Raw genomic sequence first — 26643 nt, 5'->3', positions numbered from 1 at the left:
TTACCATTAGAACTGGGCAAATTGGGGTAAAAACATTATCCTATTTAAACAAGTCCTTTCTTATTAAAACTCAATGTTACAAATAGCAGCGAAAACATGCTGGAAGTTACTCTACAGTAAATAATCCTTGGGGCAAAATATACTGTAATGAAACTGCATGGAAAATTACTCACTCAATCATTTTTAAAACGTTGAGTCACAATTCAGTTTTGTTGGCCTGAAACTCCAGATTTATCTCCATGGCAAGTCAGTAGCAAATCCCAAAGCACAGCCACTATTCCCAGAGCTCAGGCATGAGGATGTGCTGCTGCAGGAAGAAACCCAGCAGTGGGCCACGTCCTACACCACCACTTCCACAGAGCCTCCTCCTGTGTTAACTCCTGGTCATAGAGGTAACAAAACAGTTTAACCACTGGCTTCAATGTGAGCAGAATCAGGACATTTCCAAGTGCTCTGCAGGACACACTAATTAGATTCAAAACACAGGCAGTCCTGGTGGCATTAATTAAGAGGACAATGACAGTGACAAGCACCCTGCTTCATTTCAGAACACCTTGCGCTATCACTGCCAAAAAGAGTAGCTTTTAAATCTGCAGTTTGAAATTAAATGCATCATCATTACCCAATTACCGTTCTAACTAGTTTCCTCAACAACAGATCGGCTTTATTTACAATTAATTTTGGTTAATGAGTTAGTTGTAGTTTTATCTGACAGATAATGGGAGAGAATTAATAATTGCTTAATCCACACAAAATTTTGTTGTTCACATAGCACACAAAATTTTGACAAATGTTTCTGAATCCCAGCCAACAACCACCAGCACATTTTCACCATCTGAAAGCAGCCAAAGCTCAGCAAATGTTACCATTTTACATTATAGTAGGTTAAACTGTTTATATATATAATTAGAATTATTATTATAAACTACAGTCATAATTATAAATTGAAATTTCGTTACTGACTCATAAGGAAGCTTTCCTTCTTCCAAAACACCTGGCCAGAACAATTGATTAGGGTCATCTCTTCAATGGTCTACAAAGATTTATTCCATCTATAGCTGCACAAGAAAATGCTGCAGAGACCCAAAATGGAGAATAAACTGCCCTGTGCATGATGGCTGTGCCGTCTATCTCATACCTTTGTCTATTCCCCTCCAACGAACTTAAGCCTGGCTCCAAAGCCATTTTAAGCCCAATCTTTTTTGTTGTTGTTGTTATCAGGCATTGATTTTAAATGGTTTCAAACCATCATCTTCTCTCAAAAATACTTTCCCCTTGCCAAATGCTGGCAAGGGCTGGGTTTGCCTCCAGCCAGTGCCATTCTCTTCTTCTAGCACAGCAGTCTCTGGCTGGGGTGCTGTCTACCAGACGCAACATCAAACCTAAGGATCTCCCTGCATCCAGTTATTAAGGAACCTTGGATAATTATATGGCAATTATCACTCACATTTCTACAGTGAAAACACTTCTTCTACTCTTTTCCTAAGGCTCTGTTGTTCTAGGCTGTTAAAAAGAACAGCCAGGGTTCTGGGGCAGGAATGGCTGAGCTGGGACACAGATAAAACAACCTGATATGAAGATGAGGAAGAACATTACAGAGCAGCACTATAGATTGTTTCCTGGAATGCACTGCAGCTTGCTTTGGTTTTGAGTACATATGTGATATATATTTACTTGAGCAAAAATCTCACTACTATCGATTTCTCTATTAATATTTAATGGCTACCAGTCAGAAGGTAAATTTAAGTAACAATAGCACTAATGACATTAAATGAATGAAGCACTCTAAAAGTGAGAAAAAAAGCAAACACTTCCTTACAGCATTTTAGAGCAAGAGCAGTAAGACAGCGACCTGAAGCCATGCTACGTGCTGATAGCCTGAGTCATGTCTGGTCTCACAGGCAGACCAGAGAGGTGATTTTGCACAAACATCTCACAAAAAAGTAGGTTTTGCAAGCAGCAAACTTAGCAGAGACTGGCTTCCAACAACTTTTTCCCATGCGTTTGACATTTGAAAAGGGCGGCGCTCAATAGTTTTTTCCTTCAGCCGAGGCACAATTCACATACCTCTCTCTCCTCTTTCTGGCTTCCTCATTTCATAAGAATTGCACTTTCCTAGTATTTTTCAAGCCTGTACTTCTCTGTTGTATGTGACCAAAACCCTAAGTGCCTTCCATTTGTATTATTGCAGTGCACATGTACAGGCTTGTCAGAAACCAGGGCTGGACACATTTTCCTACCTTTTTCTTTGGCTGTCAACCTTCTCTACTTGATATTAGGTAATTTGGGGGCAGCTGATGGGTCACAGCATTTAGACTATGAGAACACTCTGGGATTCACCTGTAAGCACACGGGATTTTGGCAAAATAAATTTTGCAATTCGTAGAATACAAATTTAAAAGAAGGCCAAAAATAAACTCACAGAGCTCTCACAGTCTGCTAACGTCATATACTACTTGACCCTTAAATATACAACTAGCACATCATTCTTCTGAACTCTTGAGAGCTACCTATACTCTGACAATTTGTAGTCACATATACAAATTATGAAGCTGCCTCCCACCTCTAAGAGCTGAATTCTTACTAAGATTAATTTCCCTACTTTTTCTCCACCTCTTCTGCCTAAAATTTTATCCACTCATTTGTATCTCTTCAACTGGTATCCTTTGTGAAGCTATTAAAACGGAAAAAGCATGATATAACAAGGAGATATTCTTGTATTACTCTCTAGAAGAATAGATTATCCAAAGGATAATATCCTACAGTGATAGAGAGAGAGGCCTGTGTATTTAAGCTAGGGGGAAAATTTCAAACAGGGGGTTTCAAGTAAAGCTGATGCCCCAGATTGTTTCACACAGCTGCTTGGAGATGTATTAGACTCACCCAGGAACTACCTGCGCTGGTAACAAGGTCAAAACAACTGGTAAGGTTGACCCAATTTTGGGAGATTAAACCGTAAAACTATTACTCACAACTACATTTAGGACATGTCTAAATCTGAAAGGTGATGAGGATTAAGGCACTGAGTAAATTTAAGGCCCAACGGTGTATTCTGAAATATTTCTGTACTCAGGCAGACTCTGCACTGGTGCCAGATCCCTGCAGACTCTCCAGGGATGCAGGAGAGAGGCCCCTTACCACAACAGCGCATGTGCAATACAAAGCCTGTACCTAGGAATGGACAATTAAAAGCAGTATGCAAAACTGCTAATTAATAAGATTTATTCTCCTTCAGAGGCTGTTATCTCAACAAGGCAAACCCTGCAGGATATCAATTTCTCAAGAAATAAGATTAAAAACCAAACGCCATTTCATTCTTTTGCCTGAACTGTCTCCCTCTATCACAGACCTGGCTGCTAACCAGAACAAGGTCTTCAGTCTACTGCCCCTCTTTCCTGGAAACTTCTAAACCATCCACAACTTTAAGAGTACAGCTACTCTTCCTCAAAAGAATAGACCTCATGCCTCTTCTGTGTAAAAAGACTTGATGTTTTCATACAGAAAGAAGCAACTTCTTTCATTTTCAAAACAAGGGAATTCACGCCATCCTGTTTCCTGCTCCTTGGACTAAAATAGGTGTTTAATTCACACTGCTGAAGTTTAAATGATGCACAGATAAAGTTACCAAAAACTCTCTCAGTTTGTGTTTTATGGCTAGATCATTACCTAAAAGAGCAACTTTGCTTACAAAGGGAATCATAAAATGTCCAAAAGCCGAGCTGACATCTAGGAAAGATCAGGTGTGAATTCTCATAGAACTGCACACAGGTATTCCCAAATCAAACAGTAATTATGAGAAAAATTACCATGGACTTGAGCATATCACAGGGTTCTCCAGCCAGCTTTCTGTGCCACTCACCAACATAATTTTCATGGACTGAGGGAACACATGCCCCTTGAGAAAAACCAGGACAACATCACTTTCTTCTGATGGAACTGGGAGGTTTTAGAGGCTGGGGGGAAATGCAAGGAAAACATCACTAAAAAGAAGCTGAGAAAACTCCAGCCTGGTGCTGAAGGTCACAGCACAGATATCTTTAGTCTAACACTTGTTTTGTTGAAGTGGAGGAACAGAGGGGATAAACAAGAAAATCTGCCCATCGGAATGTCAAGCTTTGTCATGTATGCGGTTTAACTGCCAACGGAGCATCTCTCTCGTAAGCCCTGCCCAGATCTTCCATTAGCTGGAGAGGAAACACAGCCCGCCTTACCTCCTCACATTCGTAAGAAAAAGATTCGTAAGAAGATTTGTAAGAAACAAAGATGATAGGTGGGACAAGCAACAAGGTGAATGGATTTTCTGTACTTCAGGATGTCCTACCTCCTTTGAAAAACATTTGAGACGTCCAACCCCCAGGACAAAGGGCCTGACAAGAGCAGCAACCAAGATGTGGCTGGGTCTTTTATCCACACTGCACAAAGTTTCAGGGTAGACAGTAACACCGAGTCCTCCAAAGGCCTCCTCCGGGCCAGAGACAGGGCAGGGACTTGAATACTCACACTAATCTTCCCCTTCTCTCTCCCCTACTGCAGTGATTACACCTGTGCCCAGAGCAGCCTCACAGGTGGTACCAATACCACAGCAGGAAAAGAGGCTGGAAAAAACCAGTCTGTGCAGCTTCTCCAAGTAACATGACACCATGGTGGGGAGAGCAGAGACAGGTCTGCAGCGAATCAGATTCCTTGGCTCGTGCCCTGTGTAAAACCCACAGTCCGCTAAGAAGAGGGGCTCCTACCTGTGTAGGAGAACTCTGCTGCCTTTTTCACTCACTACCAGCTGATAGACACAGATATTCACACCATCCACACTGGCGGTGTGCATGGTTTGGCCCCAGGAGTGACCTCCCCCCACACCTGAGAGGACACAGGGATCCGACCACCAACCTGAGCTTCACAAAGGGAAGACCAAGAGCCCTGTGACCTCTCTGGACAGGACAAACACAGAGCAACCATGAGCTAAAGAAGCTCATACAATGCACGCAGAGCCCACTACCTCTGTGGTACAATGCCACACAGCGTTACAGCAATAAACCCCCAAACTGGAAAGATTCTTTTAAAAATAAGAGGCAGAGAGAAAGCAAAAGTCAGTTAAAAAACCCAGAAAAGACATTCTAATTCACAGAAGTTGGCATGACCTATCAGCACAGAAATGAGGGGGATCAATCAACCCCATGCTTTTCCAGGAACAGTGTCTGCTGTTTTACGGTAGTTTCCCATGTAACACCTGTAACAGCACTTGCAGGTGACCCTGCCAGCCAGGGCTATGCTCAGAGCAGGAGCTTCTGCCAGCATCTCTCTGCCTGTGAGGGATTACAGTTCTTCAAAGCCACAGGCTGACACAGCAGTGCCAGCAGAAGCCGGTAATGTAGACCTGGCTCCAGATCAAGGGCACATTTTGCTGGGCAGTGTGAATAGGGGCTTGTCCACACACACACCTCGCAATGCTCAGTGGTGTGGGAAGAGTTAAAATTCCGTGGTTGCTCTAATGTAATCACACCACAACAGGGTGCTTTAGGACTACCACAATTATTCCTGTGCAGGACAGGAAATAAGCTGCACTGGTATTAATGTACTTCTGAATGCGTCTCATTGCGGGGTTGCAAAAATTAAATGCAAAATAACCCCTAAGCAAAGAAGATATTGTAAAAAAATCCTACTTTTCACAAAGGCTAACATGTACCATCCAAGCCTCCATCCTAAGTGATCTATGGCTTCTGTGATTCAGAAAATAAAAAGACAAGAGGGGGGAAAAAAAGCACAGAAACATGGAGAGACTCCCCTACAATGACCAGAGTTTGGAGAAAAACTGGGCCTCTGGTCACGTAGCCCAGAGCCGTATCTGTCACGTTCATTGCTTCTCAGTGATAATCCAGCTCTGCTTCCATCCACTGGGATGCAGCAGTCAGCTGCCCGGACTCCAGACAAGTGTCCACCACCCTAGACAAGGGACAACACGCTGTGGCACAGACTCCTCACCCGGGCTGGCAACAGGTGATCTTACTACACAGAGCAGCAGCCTTCTCTTCAATTTTCTACAGACCTGTTTCAAGGTGGGTTCTCCAAGGGGTTTCATTCACTGGGATTACTGAGGCAAAAAAGCAGAAAAGGAAGCTCTGCCTTTTCCTCCCAGATAGAAGAGCATCACTCCTTCAAGGTGCATCCTTCCTCTTGGCACTGGAAGGACGAGCACTGCTCACCCTCAGTACTGCACAAAGGTTACACTGCATTTCCACCTGTAAAACTTAGTCCTGCCAACCTGCAAACCATCGCTTAGATGAAGGACTGCACAGAGCCTGTGGCTCACAGGAACTGGAAACAAGCCTTTGACCCAGTTTCCTGGGAGAAGATACCTATCGACTTCAACAGGAGTAGCACCTTCCCTCAGATTCAGATATGGGAAAGACAGAACACTCTCCAACAGGTATCTTGTCATCCAGCTGCTATCAAAGTGTCCTATTTCATGGAAGATGAGGATTGCTCTCTTTGTTGGCATGTCTGAGAAAAGGAACTGAAATTCCAGAAGCAAACACTGAAAACTTGCTGACTACAAAGCTAGCAAGAGCACAGTGTTGTAACAGGGTGTGTACCAGGGAAAGTTAACTGAACCTGACAGTCCAAGAGAATAACAGAAGCTTCCCAAGAAAGGTGTGTGTTGCAACAAAGCCCTGGCAGATGACCTCTCGAGAGACTTCCATCAGAATGAATAAAAACCTCTTTAATGAGATTAACTGATCATTTCACTCCACCCTCGTTATAACACTCACTGAGAGGGAGGAATGTTTTTGCAGCCGAGTATTTGACTCCATAGGGAATGCCAGGACTGTGACAGAAGATAGGAAAAATACACGGGAGCCCTTCACCATTGCAGTGTGAGCTACAGATACGCAAACACCAACTCATTTCAGTGGCTACTCTGCGTTGGTTGACCTACAGAGTTTGTATCAGAGGAACTATTTAATGATTTTAACCACACCAGTGAAAAATCTGAGCTGATGTGGATAAAGCTACAACAATTCAAGGTACATCCCAGGAAATGTTTAATTTCCAGGTAATCCTTTCCTCTGTTTGGGTTGGGTCTTTTTCAAGAAACACACAGTGTAACACTACTTTACAGAGCTTTGGTTTCTTAGGTGTGGAAAACCCCCTCTCTTTCTGTTAAAATCCTGATGATCATCTTTCCATTTAATATTTTTCCTTCTCAAACTCCAAGAAAGCTAAATGCATTGGCTAAAACTTTGATAACTACTACTGCCCTGGCAATTCTCAGGAAGTCTGAGGATAAAAGACTGAAGCAAAGACCGTGCTCTTTTAAGTGTCAAAGGAGCTCACTTCTTATAGTTCCCTGCCACACTTTATTGAGCTCATCCCTCATGTCTGAGCTCATCTTGGCAAAGTCCATCTTCACTGTCCTTCAACCTGCAAAACCACAGATACATCTGTGTTGGGCACCATCGTGCAATTCCATAGCTGAGCTCTAAAAAATCAAAGTGTCAAGACAGCAAAGTCAGACACAAAGAACTGGAGGACATCTCAAGTGACTGTCAAAAGTCCACCTCTCTGCACCAAGGCAGGAGATACCCAGACCAATAAATGCTGCCCATGCTGCCTACCATACTCCTTAAAGGCTGCTGAGGAAAGAAGATTCCTCAGCATCTTGAGGTGATCAGGTCCGAGTTTTTAGTACTTTCCAAGATATTTGGAAGAAATGGAGACCTGAATCCCCAGTTCAGAGCACAGCAGTTCGGCTGCCAGAATTCTTCATGCCCCAGTGCACACGTCAGGGGAGTGACTGCCTCAAAGTACTAGTAAAGTCCCCCTCTGCAGCCCAGCCTGGCCAGCTTCAACCACCCTCCCTAAAGAAAAGCCTCCTGCAGAGGTTCAGCCCCCATCACCTCATCCTACTAAAAAGTCCGTAACACATACTGAGCCAGAAAAGAATCGCAGTGCAAAGCTCAGCCTCACGTGCCTGCCAGTAAATTCTGGTGGTGACAAGGCTTGTTTGCCGTGGAGCTGAGGCATGGAGCAACTTTAACTTCACGCGGTTTCATTCCAACAGTCGGTTCCAAAATTACATTTTTTTTATCCCAACAGATGTGCCGATACAGCTGCGGTACATGTAACTCTCTGCTCAGGACTACACAACTATGACAAAACAGGAGTTGTATGACAATTCAGGCTTGAAAAATTAAAGTGATCATGAAAGATTTGGGGCTCTGATGCCACAAAAAAACAAAAGTGCAACTGATAGTCCGCTCTGATCACTGGGAATATAGTACTGGCTACATTATAATAAAACCTTGCCCAAGTTTTCTTTAAACACCACTGCTGAAATCATTCCCACTTAGTGCTGCTGTCCCAATTAGCGATCTCGTCAGACAGCACAATCATTCCCTACCACGGAGAAAACGCAACTGCCTCATTATTTTCAGCAGCAGAGTCAGCCGACATGGCTTACTCTCTTAATGAATTAATTCTCATAACTTACTAACACTTCAAGCTACAATAAACACCTCTTGAAAGTGCACCACAATTTTAATCGGTCTCAAACATCAGATGTTGGGTTTGATATTTATGATTGTTCTGACTCTGTTTTGTTTAAGGGCTCCTTTTGTCTATGAAAGCAAAGATAAGAAAGGTAACTGGGACACCCACTGTCAGGTCTCTAATTTAAGGGGAAATTGCCTTTGTTGCTGACTGTCAGATGCTAATAGCTGCTGCTACTATTTTCCCTATGACACCAGGCCAGTGATCTTAGAGAAGTGTCCTTCATCCTATACAAAGCAATGATTGAGTCAACTAATTGAACAACTGTGCCCCTGCAGTTTCTAAAGCAGGCATTCCTCTAAGTCCATTTTAACCTACAGGGAAAAAAATATCTCTAATAACTGTAGTAAGAACTCAGTGTGGTATTATGGGGAGGTGACTAAGAATTATTTCTTTTTAAAGCCTCTTCTATAAGGATTCCCCATTAGCCTTTAATTAGCATGCCAGCTCCTATTCGGAGGTTTCTGATCACTTATAGCCCAGCTCAACATTCACGGATGGGAACAAGACAGACTCCCTTGAACTCGGTAGGGTCTATGGGGAGGCTTAGGGCCATGCAGAGAACTCTCTAGTATCAACACAAAGTTAATTGAGTAAGCCTTTGACACCCAGCTCTGGGTGTCAGCCTTTGTAAGAGTTTTCCTACAGAAGATCAAAAGAAAATCTGGACTTCCAGATTTGGGGCTATGTAAATATATCATCTGTACTCAGCAGGTGTAACACTAATTCATCTTTTGCTGTAGAGAAAAGTGAGATGATCTATCAACCTATTCGGATTGACTATTTATATGTATTTTAAATCTTTGCTTACATAAAACTACAATGAAGTATTTTAGAACAGAGCATCTGCCAACACACATGCAGTGTTCTGCTAAAGGCAGGTATATGTAAGATCATCAGTTAGCTATGACAGGTGATTTAGTGTGATTCATCTTTCAGGATCATCTCATTCGCAAGGAAAATTGAGTGTCATCCCCATCCATAACCTACAAATACCATCTAGATACTTGAAATTGATAACAGGTTAAAGGATGCAGAAGCCAAAAAATTCAACCCAAACCCTTTCGGAATAGAACCTGAAAACATCAGTAATCCAGACAGAACTACTAACACATTGCCAGGGGCTAATGAATGTAGAAAACTCTTTACCCAGCACATAATTTTGCTGTTGCTGGGAGAGCACTACTCAGTCATTTCAGCACAGATCCAAGAAATTTCCTTCTTTTGGTGCTTCTCCTTTTGAGCCAGACACAAATTCCAACTAAATTAAGAGCTGTGGTTCAAAACAATTCAATGGAACGCAAGAAGAACAAAGGTCAAAACTTCGATCCCTACCTTGCAGGTGCACATCCAGAGCACACAGCCAAAGAGGGCCACGCGCTTCTGGCAATGACTGTCAACCAATCCGGGAGCGAAATACTTGGGATCTGCTCCCTGTACCACCTCCTCCATTCCCAAGTCCTACCCAGCCAGAATGACATGCCCTGGGCTCTGCTGTAACAGCAGCCAACATCACTTAATCTGCAGCAACCCACTGGAAATCAAACCAATCTGAAATAGAACACAGCCACTGCCTCTACTTAAAACAATGGATGATGGATCAATCCACTGGGAGCTACTAAATTTATACAAAATATTGCTATTCCACCTCTATCTTTCCTTTTAAAATACCAAAAAAGCCCCTCAAAAGAGTTACAAAAAAAAAAAAAAGAGGTGCAGGCCCCTGGGTTACCAAACTTTTAAAAGGATTTCCTGTGCCCCACAAAACAGGCAGAAGGCTCTAAAGCACAGCCTGGCGATTTAGCCTACACATGCCAGATTCAAGATTTGGCCAAAAGCCTTAAATGAACCAATGTAACAGCTGCCACAAAAGCCGACAACCTCTGATCAATATCTTCCATGTTTAAGGCAGCATAAGTCACCTCTCTGCAAAACAATCCTAAGCCTGCAAAGAGTAAATAAATTACAATAAATTTAAGAAGCTTGAGTTTTGTTTGGCTTAGGAAACCCAGGCAGAGCCCTTAATTTTTCAACAGCAGCACATCTTTAACACCGAGCAGCGGTGATGAAAGCATTTGAGACACCTGTGAGAGACCAAAAAACACCTCTAAAAAAAAAAAAAGATATTCACCAAGGCTGCAGATACATATATGTTGCAAAGAACTAATGAAGCTTAAAAACCATTGAAAATGTTAACACAATGGACATGAAAATACTGAGTGTGTTAAGGCCTTTTGCATGACTTCATTCTAGATCTTTTTATTCCTAATTTGACTTTGGTTTTCAGTCTAGATTATAAAGAAGATTTAAAACACAGATATTTTTTCCCTTCCAATGAAGCCTTCCCATTAATAAAAAGGAAACAAAGAAAATGAAGAAAGTGAGTAGTAAAACTTTTACAATGTAATAAAGTATATCAGAATCCCAGTGCAGCACAATTGGAATTGTCTAAAGATGCTGAATTATGAGTGGTTGTCATATAAAGTTCAGTCCACGTTATTAGAAATCATATTCTCCAGCAACATGTATATAATTGAGAGATCTTCATAATAACCCTCAGCTTAAAGGCTCATAAAACTGCTCTTTATCCATAATTTGCAAGAGGACAAAATTCTTAAAGGAAAGTAACATCTTTTTCTCAGAAAGACTCTGAAAGCAATACACTGTGCATTTTTAAGCAAGCGACCCTAAAAGCTCTCTCTTTCTTTCACAGATTTCAGTTGGGCATTATACTAACCCTCGGTTTAGATAGATAAATATGTACCTGTAGTACACACAAACCAGAAAGAAAATTAGTACCACACAGAGAGGAACACTCTGTAAGTATGTCGGAAGCAAAGCACACTACATTTTTTCTGGATTATAAGTACAGAGGTTACACTAAGGTAAGTATCTTGATGTAACACTGCAACCAACACTCAAACAAGGTAGGGCACTCACACGCAGAAAATGAAGGTTGTCGCTTTTACGAAATTGCGTTAACTACGTTTATCCACCTCCCGTATATAACAGGAGAATTAATTATATAAATATTATCAGCTCTTGACACCCTCACTGTGCAGACTCACGAAACTCTCAGTTTCTACCCAACATTCTAAACTGAACTCCTTTCAGTTTGTTATAGTCAACTATAGTTTTGTAAATAAAATTTGTTTGTTTTCAAATAAAGCTACTTCAAGCTGTTTCGGGAAGCAAACTAAGTAATAGTAATAATAACAATAACAACATTTCCATTTGGATTTCAAAACCTGAGGAAACAAAACCAGCACATGTCAAGCCTAGTGTTTTCCTACCTGGAGCAGGTAAGGACCAGCTCTCAAATGCCACCTTGGGATAGTTCAGACTAGTAATCCCATTCATGTTCAGATGAGACACCAGCACGAACAAGAACCAAAGAAAAAAAAGAAAATCTCTCCTGTCCTCCTCTGTAATTAGCAATGCCAACAGCAGTGGCTAAGACCTGGTAAGCAAACCAAGGACCAGGAGGACCACACCAACCCAACCCTCAGCTAGAGAGAAACAGGCTTAAGAGGAGACTTACTACCTGCCATGTGACAGGGGGAGGTGTGCTGCCCATTGGGAGTGCTGGAGGTGAGGTCGATGGCCATGCCGCAGTGCTCCCTTTCAGGCGAATAGTCATTGTCACCTGCGAGCACAACACAGGTGCCCCGTAAGTTTGTACCCCCTTCTTCAGCAGAGATACATAAAGACTAAGAACCACAACCTGTTCGCTCCCCTCGCCCCTGCCCTTCCCTCCTTTACTGGTGGGGTCTTCCAGAGTCTGTAAAATCTGGACTCTCAGTGGCCCCAAGTAAACATTGGGCTGATTTTAAGAGCCCCCTCAAACCTACTGTCACCAGTCTTTTACACACACTCCTGTGGCAAATCTTGTCCCAGCTGCTTGGTTTTAAGTTAGGATTACTTTTTCATTAGCAGACGGAGAATCCAGGCTGGGCAGGGGAAGACTGTAATAGTAACTCACCATACAGACCTTCCCCCCCAAAGCTCTGGGTGAACAGACAGCTAAACAGAGCCCTTACACAACCCCCCACACAGAAAACAAGAGAAATACATATGGAAAAGCACGAAAAGTTTTTTGGCTGCAGTTTGAATTTCTGGAGACGAACTCTCTCTCATTTGCAAAGTTCATTCACCCTCAGCAAATATTTAAACCTAGAGATACTCACCCAGGCACCCATCCCCATGCATTTCTCAGTCATACAGAGAGTTTATATTTAAATGCTACTAATTCAGTGTCAATGCAAATACTGTACACAAGGAAGCTAAATTTTCAGGTGTCTGCATTATACAAAGGAGAGTAGGAAAAGAAAAGTAATTCAGAATAATCAAACAAAATGACTACTTACATGTAATATATCCATCAACAGCCTCTGCTTCCATAGTCAAAGTGCAGTGCTGCAAGGCAGAAAAGTACACTCTCAGAGATGCCTGTCAGTATCAACCATTAAACGATTAAACTTACTTAAAGCCCTGAGTAGTTGCCCATTTTATTGCTGTTGCAACCACTGCTTAGAGAAACACACAAGTGCACTGCATGTGTTGGTTTGCAAATCACTGAACTCTTCCTGTAAATTATGCGAGTAGACATGCAGCTGCCTCCTGGGCAGGTGGCACCTGGATTATCCTGGTCTGACCATACCTCTCTCTCTGTGCCCCATTCACATTTTTGCCTCATCTGAGAGTTTTTCCCTGACTTTTCGCTTGTTTGTTCAAGCTGTGATGGTAATGCTTTATCAATTATCTGTTCTATCTGCAGCCAGAGAAGACTTTGAGGATATGGATACAACTAACAATTGCTCTTTTCACATGCACTACAAGAGACTCTCTCCTGGTCTAAACAAAATAAATCCTCCCGTGTCCATTCCCCTTGGACAGAGTTGTTCCAGCTTTGTCTCACACCCCTGTGTGCACACACACACTCACACACCTGCACACACACCTGTTCACTCTAACCCTATTTATCTGCCACAGTACAGGTCCAAACATCACATTTCATACTCCCAGATCATGCATTTTGTGGTGTGAAGCAATCTTAAAGTTTCTGGAAGCACTTTGCTGACACAGAACAAGCTATTACTTTCCCGAAACCCAAGTAACTGTATAGAATGACACCCCCTAGCTATCATTTGATATATATTGTGGGGGGGAAAAAAAAAAAAGGAGAGATCAATAATCATAACTATGTTCTTTTAAGTGGAAAAGTTAAGAATCTGACATGACCAGAGGAGAATTTTATTTCCTCTCTCCCTCCATGGCCTCTTTTTTGCCTTTAGTTTCAAAACTCTCACTGCACCAGGCAGCTAAATTATTCACAATGAGCCATTTCTGTATTGATCGCCAAGTATATTTAGCCCTGGCTCCTGGAATTTCTCCATTACTTACTGGAAAACAGGCAGCTTCACTTCTTGTCTCCAAAACCACTTCCCTCCCCCTCCCTTAACCCTCTTTCCTCCCCCCCCACCCCGCTCCCCGCCTTTCCCCCAATAAATAAATACTTTTCTCTGTGCTCTTCTTTGGTATAAAGCAGATCAAATTCCCAAGGCATTCAGCACATAACACTTAAATTTCAACCTGCCCAGCTGCTACCAAACTCTCTTCAATTACTGATTTTCACAACTCTTAAAAAGAAATCTCAAAAAAACCCCAAAAGTTTTCAGAACAGGTAAGCCACTTCCTCAAGCCTTTCAAAATTACCTTATCTTCCCCCTAGTCCAGGTAGGCAGGCATACACTGAGAAAAAGAAAGAAACATCAGAAGCAACAGGGAAAGAACATCCCAGCCAATGAAGTGGAAGGAAAGAAAGGGAAGGAAGGGAGGAGGAAAAGAAAGGAAGACAAAAAAGAAACACAGAAACATCCATAACCTAAATTAAAACACGGGATGATTTTTTTTTTTTTTTTTTTTTTATTTTTTTTATTTTTTTTTTTTTTTTATTTCTTCAGGGAGGAGAGGAAGAGTAAGAAGACAGGGAAAAGAAAAAGTTTGGTCACCTAAATTTTTAGGCTGGTGATGGCAAATCCCAGCTGCTGAGCCTCCCTCCCATAACGAATGAAGGAAGAGAGTTTTGCTCGAGCTGAAGACACAGAAAGATGGAGAAAGTTTTAGAAAATGGTTTTTTAAAGGCAGGGGGAGAAAATGGGGGAAAGAGAGACGGAGAGGGGGAAAGGGATAAGGGACAGAAACCCGCCCCCGGCACTTACAGGTGGGGCATGCGGAGCCGGGAAGCTCCGGGATGAGCCGGCGGGGAAACTCGCTCAGGAATGGCACATACTTTGAAGGAAGATGAACACACACAAAAAAAAAAAAAAAAAAAAAAAAAGGAGAGGGAGGGAGGGAGGGAGGTCAGCCGGTGCTACAGCAATGCGATTAACTAGCGCGGAGAGAGAGAGAGAGAGAGAGGGGGTAAAACTTGATCCACCGGTTCCTTACGGATTCCACGGGATCGGGGGGAGCGGAGGGAATGCGGGGCGGGATGGGAAGAGGGGATGCGGGGCGGGATGGGGTGAGGGGGCCCGGCGGGTGCACTCACACCCCGCGCAGCCAACCCGGGCCAACTTCCCCGGAGCACCGCTCCGGCCCTGGGCGACGCCGGGCTCCGCGCCTCATCCCTGCCTCTCCCCGCCCCTGCCACAACCTGTCAAAGTCATGGAAGTCCTGCCTCGCTTGTCATTTAATTCCCTCTCCCCCTTTCTCCCCGCCGCAGGCCGCAGCCCCCCGGGGGCGCACAGGTGGCGGCGGGCGCTGAGGGAAATGGCAGCGGGGCCGGGCTGGGTAACGGACCGGCGAGACCCGCCGCGGCTTCGACCCCTGCTTATTTCGGTCTTGGTGGGGGGTTTTTTGTTTGGTTGGATTTTTTTTTTTAATTATTTTTTATATTTTGGGCTAACAGCAACAAGTCATCGGCGCCCGCGGGGATGCTGCACAGCCGCTCTCGGCTCGGGGACCCTCCGCACACACAGACCTGCACGGACGGACCGAGCCCCGCGTCTCGCCGGCCCCGGAATGGAGCTGTCCCTCCTCCCGCCGGGAAAAGGGGGACCGGGGAGGGAGAGGAGAGGAGGGGAGGAAGGGAGGGGAGAAAGAAAAAGAAAGAAATAATAAGAAGCCAGGCGCAGATTTACCTCAGCCGCGCAGGCAGTGAGTCAGTTCCATCCCCCTTTTGTTTGTGTGTTTATTAGTGTCGGCTCCCTCTGCCCAGTGGAGGTGTGTTTGTGCACGGCAGTTGGCTGTGGGGGGACTAAGGCGGCGGAGGAGCCGTAGCTAAGGGTAATCCTGTTTTTACTTCCTCCATCTTCAGAGAGCAGAGGGTTAGCCTGGGACAGCTGGTCAAACCCCGAGAAACCGATCCGGCGGCGGCGGCGGCGGCCGCTCTGCCTCCCTCCCTGCCTCCCTCCCACAGACACACACACAGACACACACACAGACACACACTCATTCGTTCCCTCCTTCACACACTCCCTTCCCTCCCTCACACACAGATACTCGCACTCCCTCACACACGCACACTCCCTCCTCCCTCACAGATACGCGCACTCCCTCACACACATACACGCCTCCTTCTTCACACACACTATCCCTCCCTCGGGCTCAAACCCACACGCACTCATTCACTCCCTCACACTCAGTCCCCCCTCACACGGACTCACACTGTCTCCCTCACTCACAGTCAGCCCCTCACACAGTCTCACTCCCTCACTCACACTCAGTCCTTCACACACACACACACACGCACTCGCTCGCTCACACTCAGTTCCTCCCTCAAAGTCCCTCACACGGACACACTCGCTCCCTCACTCGCACTCAGTCCCTCACACACACACACACTCTCGCACTCCCACAGACGCTCAGTCCCTCTCACACTCACACTCAGGTCACACACACTCACACTCTCGCTCCCCCCTTCAGACCCTTTCCCGCCCCGCGGCGCCTCAGCCCCGGCGGGGCCGGCGCGGCGGGGGGCGGGTGCCCGCAGCCGGCGCGAGGCCGCTCAGCGCGCTCGGCAATCGATTACAGGACAAGTGTGGCCGCCGCCGCCGCCGCCGCCACAGTGCGCGCCCCGCGCCTCACGCGGGCGGGCGCGCGCGCCCTCAGGGCACGGCCGCGGCCCCTCAGGGCGGCCCCGCGCTCCTCGCACCCCTCCGGCAGCCGCCGCCCAGGGGCTCCCGCCGGCCGGCGGAGGTACCGGTGCAAGCGTGATTCAGCACTTCTATTTATAACCGGCCGGGGGGCGGCCAGGCTTGTTAATTAAACATTCTCGGCCAATATAATCGGAGTTTCTGCTTAGAGACAGCCCCGATGCAAGAAACATCTCTACGTGCCGTTCTACCCCGTTCCCGAGAAGTCGGTGTGCTGGGAAATGTAGAAAAATCAGCATTATTGTCCTGAGGGGAATCTGTGCGCTGCCCTACAGCCAAAGCTGAAGGAACAGCCCCAAGTATTTCCTACAGTGAGTGAACATCCCCACAGAGAGGAACCCTCCCCACAGACCCACTCAGGGGCTTGACCCAAACCCATCCCCCCCACCCCACTTGTCTGAGGGTGAATGTTTGATGTGCTTCCTCACAGAAGTTTTCCCTGCTTTCCACAGGTCCTGGATCAGGTGCAACAGCATTGTTCTGCTCTCTTCTCTTTGAATTGCTGGGTGTTTGTGTCCCTGGTAATGCCATCATTGGGCATGAGAGTTCACGGCTCATTAAGAAGCTGACGTTGTGTCTGTCATGCATGATATGTGTGGACATTATGAAATTTCAATTTGCAAAATTAAGCAAGCAAGCGCTAGAAAGCATCGGGATTCAGGCTGCCCATACACCCTTGAGCCTTTTGACCCAACAGAGCAACTGATGGCAATAATGGCAGATTATTATGAAAATCCTTGATTTTCGTTGGTACCAGAGGAGAGCAACATGTGCATTTTGCCACCGGGCTTCAGACCTGCACTGATGGGAGTACCTCTATCACCACACACCCACATTCTTTGTGTATCAAAGGCTCTAGGTACTGGAAAAATTTGCTTTGAGGCAAAATCTTAACTACAAAATCTTGAAGCAAAAGCCTTAACTCTTGCTCTCAGTACACACAAACACAATACTGTCACTAGAGACAAGGTAAACCCCAGGTTTTATTAGCACTGCCTTTTCACATCAAATGAGATTCTGTTTTGTAGAATTGCAGCAGAGCCACCCAACCCTGAGAGAGGGAGACAAACCCCACTTTGGAAAAGACACTAAATGACTCAGCCAGCCCAAGTGAAGTTAATTGACAGCTCTCTCCCCAGAACCACAAATTTGAGCCAATTAGTCATTATGCCACATCTGTGAAGTGGGTTTAACTTAGCTCTTCTCATTTTGCATAGGAAGGAGGCAGAAAGGTCAGAGGACTGGCCGGAGAGAGCACTCAGAGCTGAGCCTAGAAAGCAGACTTCATGTTTCCCACGCCTACGTATCAACAACTAGACTTGGCTTGCCTATGCCAGAAAATAGACTGGCATAGCTGGAGCTGGGTAATTATACCGTAACAGTTTATGCCGGAATAACTCTCCTTGCGGACACTCTCCTCCAGATGGAAAGTGACTTCCCAAAAGCTGTCCAAATGAATTCACTCAACAGCACACACTTTGAGTTTTGTTTCTGCCCCCCACCCCCCTTCCCCTCTGCATTTTGGGGGGGTCAAAATTCTTGAGATGTGGGTCTCGGCAGCATTTTGAGACCTTTGATCACTTTTACAGACCATTAAAAGCAGGGACAAATGCAAAACATGTCATTGAAATGCTACAAGTCTTGTTGTCGAGATTTTTATGGTGCTTTTCATCAAAATGTTGAAAACTGAAAGCTTCCAGCTGGCTCTCCTTACAGGTAATAACTTAATAGCTAACAGCTTTTCTCCCAAAGCTGCTGGAACCTGCTTGAGCCATGGGAGCCGATGGGAAAAGCCAGACCCATCCTCTACAGTAAATATTTTCTGATTTTTTAATCCTGCTGCTCTGCAAGGTTTCAAAACCAAATGAAGCTGTGAAAACAAGGAGGAGTGACCAAGGGAAAAGTAAGGGGCAGGGAATAAAGTGACAGGACTTGGCTTTGTAACTTTGTAACTTTGCTGACTCCAAGGGCTGCAGAGATGAGCATATCCTCACTACAGCAACACGGCTGAATCATTGGTTTCAAGGCAGAACTTGGCTCCGGGCTGTAGCAAGAGCTCCACAGTAATTTACATCAACCAACTCAGCAGAGCTGCTGTGGTGATCTTGAGGACCAAGTGATCGCTTGGGGATCAAGAGAGCAGGATTCACATCCAACAGCGATCAGAGGTCCTCCGTGTGATTTTGGCCAAGCCATCATTGCCCTGCGTTTCAGTTCTGCATTTCTAAACCACAGTAATTAACGCAATGAGAGCTTTTCTTCTGCCGAGCAGTGTCCCAAGAGCAGTTCTCAGCTTTGCCAGGAAGCTCTGCCACATTACAGAAGTCACTCTGGCACACGTCTGAAAGCTATTCCTGGAGCTCCTGGGAGCACCTTTCCATTGCCATGCACAGGACCTCAGCCCTGCCTGCCCTGGGACAGTGTTCTGCCACACAAGTCCGGGTGTCCCCGGGATCACAGGCTGTGCCAACAGCCACCTACTCGAGAGCTGTGATGTCCTCCTTGGCACTTGCTCAGTCTCCCTGAGTCTTAGTTCCCCTCCTGTGTGCCGAAGATAACAGAGCTCCCCGGTCTCACAGGAGAGTTTAATTTCTCATCATTTGACAGCAATGTGCTTTGATAGGTTTTATGGGCTCAGCCTGTTTTCAGCTAAATATTTAAACATTTAACCCATATATATTGTGTGTATATGCACATGCACATGTGTGAGAATTATTATTCAAAACCACCGTCATGCTTTTTATGTAAATTCTGGTCTAAAGTTTCTAATTCCCCTTTTTTATATGCCTGTATAAGGTCAAGGTGCTCTAGGAGCTCACTCTCAAAAGCTTCTATTGGGTATTCACACAAAAAGTAGCTCGGCACAGCATAAGCTCCAGACTTACGTATACTTAGCAAATTAAAAAAGACTTATGTGGCACACTGTTGCCTCAGACAGCAACTGAACACGATGGAGCAGCAGACCCCTGCATCGGCTCTCTTGCTGTTAGACTGAGCCCTCTCTTCTCTTCCCACAGAAGGGGCACTTTGAAGACAAACTGGATCCAGTCCCAATATACTTTGAAGAGGACAAATACAGACCTTTCTTTACTTAACTGTGCTTTGGGCAATCTAAAAACTATATAAGCACTAATCTATTTGTTATTCCATCTCCTCCTCTTCCCTACAATGAAGCACTGTTTTATGCTTGTATGTATCAATAAATAGACCTATAAAGAAAATAATGAACATCCTTGAATACCTTCAGAGCATACTCTATTAATTTTAAAAGGGACACAACATACTGTACCCCTTGTATTTCACCAAGATAAATGCCTATAGATTAATTCCTATTAAAACAGTTGGTATTTTCAGGACATGCAGATGTAATTTATGGAGAGGAATAATACTCATAATAGCTCAAAGGCCACAGAAACTGTAGATCTGTGTCTGTTACTGTAGTTGTACAGGCATTCATTGTACAGAGAGCAGTTGAAAAGGCAGAGTATGTAATCTGAATACTAAATTTGTGAATAGTTTCTCACTTGGGCTGGTTAGGCTTTTCAAGTGCAGCGGATGCTTTGTGGGGGACTTTGTAAAACATTCTGCTAATATATCACATGGTTGCTGTATTTTCTTCTCTTATCTTTACTGTCAGAGCTTTATTCATGAAGACACAATATTTGATTCTTAAAAGGGCACCAGCTCCTGCTCTGTGGTCTCCACCTGAATTCAGTGTGCTCTGTGTGAGACTATTTTCACAACAAATACTTTTTCCTTTCTCTATAAAGTGGACAATTTTAGGTGTATATAACCCAGACATATACAAGAAACAGATATTTTCCCTCACCCCCACATTTTCCAATTGCTATATCCAAGTTACTTGGAAAATAGTATTATATTTTCTTTTTTATCATCCACAATAAAAGTGTACAGATTTTGTCTTTTATTATAGAGATATAAATGTATATGGATATTTCATTTATGAGGAAGGGAAATTCTAAAGTGTCCTAACAAAATTTAATTATGACACAAGCTACTAACAGAGAATCCTTGAGCCTGGGATCATTTTTATTCGTTGCTTGTACAGCACCTAGCACAATGAGGATTTATGCATGACCTAGCTTCCCACTTAGTACTTCAACAAAAATAAGAATTAACTCTTGCTCTGCTTATGGCTGGAAAACACAGTACCAACAGAGTTATTAACATCCCCTACTGCACAGGGAACACCACAGAATTATGAAGCTCATGAAGCAGCCAATACAGAAGTGTGCTGAATCTATTTAAATTACTGGAGCTGCTGGAGGCATTTAGGCAGATAGACAGCTGTTACTCAAGCTAAAATTTGGCAAAATTACAGATGTCAATTATGTTGAGTATTGCAAACATTCAGTGACAAATGACCAGGCTCACAGCTTTGCAACAGCTGAAAATTTGGTGGGAATGGAGTTCTTCCACTTCTCTACGACAAGATAACCGTGAAGGTTGAGTATCGAAAGGTCAAAAGTTGCCATTTGGGTTTGGAAGGGCTTCTACAACACAGAAGACTTCTACCAAATTAGGCTGTGAACATCATGGGAGCGAGTCTTGTAAGGCTTCCAACACTGACCTGCTGGATTCAGCCTGCTCTATTCATGCTGGGGGAAATACAGACTAGATACAACCACCCAATGCATGCATATCTGTACTTGAAAAGAGTTTCTACTACAGCTCTTTAAGCTTGGCAAAGAATTGAGGAATAGGGACATTTTCTCATAGAATCCAGCCTGCCTGTAAGTGCACAGCACTGGCCAGTGGCTTCCCAGGGCCCAGGAGCCACAGGGGTACCCCAGGCCAGCTTGGCAGGAGCCTCAGCAGCCCAGGGTCTATCCCACAGCCCCCAGGCCAGAGGCGATGGCCAGTCTAACCAAGAACCCTGATCTTCAGGCAAAGCTGTGCCAGTGAGGCAGCTCAGCGGTCAAGCCAAGAAGTCAGTCTGCAGTTCAGGATCAGCATGGTCCAGGGCTTGCCAGGGGCACAGCTATGGCTGTGCAGGAGACCAGCCCTCCTGAAACAAAGCCCAAACTCTGGGGCTGAGCTTAAATGAGCTCCTGACCCATGGTAGGAGCATGGGTGAAGGCCCTAGCTGAGGCCGATCAGGGTCATTTGGGTGTGTTAGTGCCAACCCACCTTGAACTCTGAACAATATGGAACAAGGAAAGTAATAGTTGCCCTTACCATGAAGTGAGGTAGCCTCACTGACTGTGCACACTCTTGCTTCCAGGAGTTGGTAAAAAAATAATTGAATTGTTCAGGTTGCAAGAGACCTCTAAGATCATCTAGTCCAGCTGTTGCCCCAGCACTGCCAGGCCCACCACCAACCCATGTCCCCAAGTGCCACATCTCCATTAGTTAGGTGTCCCCCTCCTCCTTTGCTGGAAGAGCAGTGCTGTGCGTGAGGGGTATAACTGGTGTGTTGAGCTCACATCACACCTTACTTTGCAGGAGCTTGCAGATCTCTCTGCAAGTCAAACAGGCTGTTTTCCCTGATTCTACTTGGGTGGTTGCCTTTCTTCAAAGCACCTGAAGGATGTCCTGTTTCATCATTTCAGTCCTCACTCGCCACATTTCCAAAAACAACACCACCCCTGTTCAGTGTGCATAGCTACAGAAAAGTCGGCACGAATCTATGGGAATGTACTTTACCCTCATTAGTTCTTGTTCCTCCTCCTTCTCTGCTTTTCCAGTATCAAGCCAGTGCTTGTAGAGAGCTAGGAAGAGTCTGGGTTGTTAAAACTGGTTTCTGTGGATGTCAGGGACTGAACGGGTAAAGCATCTTTCACCCTGACAACAACTCCTGCAGGTGTGTGGCTCTGCAACATGACCTGATCCAGGGGGTAGGCTCAGCAGCCTCAGGTCAGGGATTAGTCAGTCCCCTCCGAGCTGTTCAGCACCAGGCGTGGACTCAGAGGGAGCAGTGCAGTGTGAAGGATCACATCTGCACTGAGCACTGGGGGAAAAGCTGTCGTACAAACCAGTTTTCAGATCCCTGCAGAAATGGTGTGTCATGAGTCTCATGGGAAATGAAGGCAGAACATAAAATAGTCTGAGAAAACAAAACCACCCAGCCCTTCACCTCCAGAAGCAGCACAGCTGAGCCAAAGGCTGACACTTAGAGGTGCAGGACAGCCTGGGGCCTGGATTGTGGGTGACTGGCTTTCAATGCCTTGCTTTGAAGGAGGATATTAATTTCCCTCTCCCTTGACAAGGGCTATTCTGCCATAGGCACCTTGCTTAGCCTCCTACTTCTCATCTGCTTCTAGAGTCCATGGAAAAGACTGATGTGTCCATTTTGCAGCTCCAAGCACCAAATTAGATTCCTGCTTGTAGTCACTCTCCAGAGGAGCATTTCTTTCTCCAGTGACTACAGAGGGAGGCTGCAGATACCAGCTGGCTAAATTAGTTCCTTACAGTGGGTGAATATCCCTGTCCATACTTCTCTTCTTCACTGAGAAAATAAAGCTGGTGGTACTGCTTCTCCTCTGTCAACTGTGTTGAGAATCAGCAACACCTCAGGGGCAGAGGGCAGGGACTTGGATGCAGCTGTGATGGAGCCAAGCCAGTGGGCAAGGGGGACATTTAAAAAAGGGGTTTATAGCCCTCCTTTGTGCCCGTAAGCAAAGTGCCATCCTAGAAGTGTCCTGGGGCTTGATTATGAAAAGGGACACCTGAAATTAACTGGCCACATAATCAGCTTATAAAGCAGAGCTAGGTTAACTTTGATTAACCGCAAATAACAATTTAGATCATAAAAATAAAACATTAGCATCTTTTTATGCTCCTCTTAGCACTGCATGAAACAACGTGAGACCACAGCCTTTTAAAGCTGCATGTTAATTTTTATTGCAAAGCTTTGCTCTGTCTCACTCCAGTAGCAGAGCTGATGGAGTGCTCCACAGTCCTTTTTAGGAGACTGATTCTTTCAGTGGTATAAGACCTCTTCATTTTCCAAAGTTTTATTTATTATTCTTATTTTACTTCAGGAAAGGAATAACATTTCTCTCTATCCAGACATTACCTGCACATAACTGTGCAAGCAAAGAAAACATAACTTAATTCTTGTGGTTTGAAAATGCCTCCTTTTTCCTGTTCATTCTTTTGTTTTTAAGAGGGAGGTGTTTCTATTTTTTAGTTCTCCTTTGGGGATTTAAATCAATGGACACATCATTTGGTCTCTATATTAAAGAGACAATCTTTTGCTCCTGGCTACATATGTGGTCATTTCCTTCTGAGATGTGGAAGAAGAAATGTTTCTTTCTATTTATTAGCAACTTAAGGGATTCTCCCAAATAAAATTTTGAGTGGTGGAATGATAGCTAAAGAAGACACTATTTTATCAGGTATCTTTTCTTCAATACACAGGCCTGAGCTTATACCACTAACATGAACAGATTTCTCCTACTGACCTCAGCTGAAAAGACTCAATCTAAAATCTACAAAAGTAAAAAATAAAAAGTTCCAATTTTCAGTATTATGAACAAGGACACAAATAGAAAAACTTTTTCAGATGTTATCATCATCTTTGTTTTAAAAATTATTCTCCTCGTTACTTTTGCGGGTTTATTGCATCCATGCAGTACTAAAGAGTGTTACTCTCAGAACAAGACTTCCTCATGCCAAACACAGAGCGGATTATGAAGTCCTATAGAAGTCCAAGGTCTCAGCTTAATCCTTGCATTACAAAATCAAATGCTTTTCCTAGTGGCTTGCTGCTGGTTTGTTGGGCTGGTTTTTAATTCAACAAAGGTATAATTTTACATTCAGCTCTGAAGTTTCATTAAAAATAGCTGTTGAAAAAGATCCTTAAAATCAGACAGTGTTTTCTGTGGAAATTTTATCCAAACTAGCTATAGGTCCTTAATGTTGACTTGATCTTTAAGTGATTTCTGCACTGTACTGAGTTGGCTTAATTGGCTGGCAACAAAATCCCAGCCCTCCAGTGAGGTTATGCAAGAAGGCTCATGTGAGACTTTTGCACATTTACACATATGACCCTTTAAAATTAAGCATTTGTCTGGCTGTAGGTGGTGGCTTCCTCTTTTGTAAGACAAAAGAGCTCTGTTGAAAACCCTCATTTAGTTGTCATTGCCCTAAAATCAAAGATACCAAAAGAGGAAAACTGACTTGTCTGAGAATTACTGTCTGTGACTGCTCTTAAAGTAGACAGAGCTATGAAAAACGGAATGCCAAGCTGTGGGGCTGACCTCATATTTCTCCATGGGAATATTTTTTTCCACTGCCTCCTTTAAAAGGTGGTTTCTTACTTTAGATAAGGGAAGCTCCATCAGCTGCTTCATAGAGCAAAACTGACACCCACTGGCCACCCCCAGTACTTGAAACATTTTGAGCTACCGAGCAGTCCTGGCTTCAGGGCAGAACAGGACAAAGGAGAGGTGGACCGACCTTGCGGCTCATCTCAGCCTTTCTTCCTTACAGTGCAGGACCTCAGCTTTGCCAGTGCCCCAAAACCCCACTGCCACAAAGTGGGAAGACACATGATGGTACGCTTGGGCTCCCTTTGGCTCCTTAGCGAATCAGTTGTAAAAACGCCTTTTACATGACAAATGTCAGGGCTCCCCTCCCTTTCTGCTCGAAGCTGGACCAGCTTAACTGACCATATTTTTCCCTGAAATACAAGCAGACATTTTATTTGATCCTTGGCAGACTTGCTGTGCCCATGGTCCACCACACTTCTCTGCATCAGCTCTTTGCAAGCGCCCATCCATGTGCTGGTGGCCACTCGGCCAGACTTGCTCAGTTCTGCTCTGGCACAGGTCTGTCTCTAATGCATCCCAGATTTCCCTGCAGAATCCTCTCTCCTCCTCACACTCCAGTCACTGGAGTGTTATTATCAAGGCTCCCAAAAATAATGTTTCCTACCAAGTGCTGTCACCTGTGTGTTGTGTGAGGAAGTGTCTCCTCCTGCCTCCCTGTCACAGCACAGGCCAGAATTGCACTGGCATTTAGACATCTATTTTTCAATTGCATCCCATGTTCATATCTGATTTGCTATCACTTAGGCACTTCCAATGGGATTGCCTTTTAAGTAGTTCCTTCCTACCAAATATCTTTGTTTTAGATTATATTTATCTTCTCATGGAGAACTTCAATTTTCCCCAAGATTCAATCTAATTCTTATTTCCTCCTCGGGTCATATATCATCATGTTGTACTCTCTGCTATTACTCCTTGCTCCTGTCTGGGCTTTGAAACTCTTCTCCGCTCTCTTGTATGTTACTGATTTCATATAGTACATAATATCCTACATGGAACATGTCACTGAGCTGAAGGATACATTATTATATTTTATGTAACCAGTGCAGCTTTTATGCCTGTGTGATCACTTTGCACTTTAGCTATTTTAAACATCCTGGTAGTACATTATTCAAAATTTAAAACATGGTATCTCGACAACACTGTCCTGTTTCTTATCACAGCTTCCAGACAGTGTAGGGTAACTTACAGCGTTAAACAGGGAAGAGGTTTTTTTTAACACTGAGCAGCTTCATCCATGCACACTCTTCCTGCCTGTGCCGGAGCTGGATCAACCTCAAGGGAAAAAGGAAACTGGAGTAAACTGTGCTCTCTCTTTCTGAACACTTTCAGATCATCACGAGCTACTCTAATATTTTAACTTTTTTTTTAAATCCCTCACAGAAATTAATACTCTGACTTGATTTTACAGTCCTCCTTTTAGCTTTTAACTTCTCCAAAACAACCCCATCCATTGTCTTAGAGGAACTTGATGAAGTTACAAGTTTATTTGATGATGTTTCATAATGGGTTAATTAATAAGTTGAAGGCAACATGTAACAGCTACCTCTCTAAGCGAGAGGCACAGTGTTGCTCTGTATTTCCCTAGTGCTATATATATCCACTTCAGCTTCAGCAAATTCCTCTTGGCCGCAGCCTGACCTCAGGAC

The 26643-nt window shown here is 44.4% G+C and overlaps 1 protein-coding gene across 9 annotated transcripts in view; it reads right to left on the bottom strand.

Moving 5' to 3' along the window:
- Window positions 1–16031, bottom strand: part of IKZF2 (IKAROS family zinc finger 2) — a 118126-nt gene extending 102095 nt beyond the window's left edge. For 2 of the 9 annotated variants that reach the window (XM_032114710.1, XM_032114719.1), the window contains exons 1-3: window positions 15687–16030; window positions 12912–12960; window positions 12089–12190 (exon numbers count right to left, since the gene is read on the bottom strand). In XM_032114710.1, the coding sequence (XP_031970601.1) occupies window positions 12089–12190; window positions 12912–12945 (136 nt within the window). In that variant the 5' untranslated portion in view covers window positions 12946–12960; window positions 15687–16030. Of the gene's footprint in view, window positions 1–11837; window positions 12060–12088; window positions 12191–12911; window positions 12961–14259; window positions 14296–14555; window positions 14643–14765; window positions 14836–15686 lie in introns of those variants that run through there. The other 7 variants (XM_032114713.1, XM_032114711.1, XM_032114712.1 and 4 more) reach the window with 7 other exon arrangements.
- Window positions 16032–26643: the final 10612 nt, after the last annotated feature.

This window comes from Corvus moneduloides, chromosome 7 (assembly GCF_009650955.1).
Source record: "Corvus moneduloides isolate bCorMon1 chromosome 7, bCorMon1.pri, whole genome shotgun sequence".
Lineage (NCBI taxonomy): Eukaryota > Metazoa > Chordata > Aves > Passeriformes > Corvidae > Corvus > Corvus moneduloides.
The sequence above is the reverse complement of the archived record's forward strand: the minus strand, read 5'-3'. Positions and strand labels throughout refer to the sequence as shown.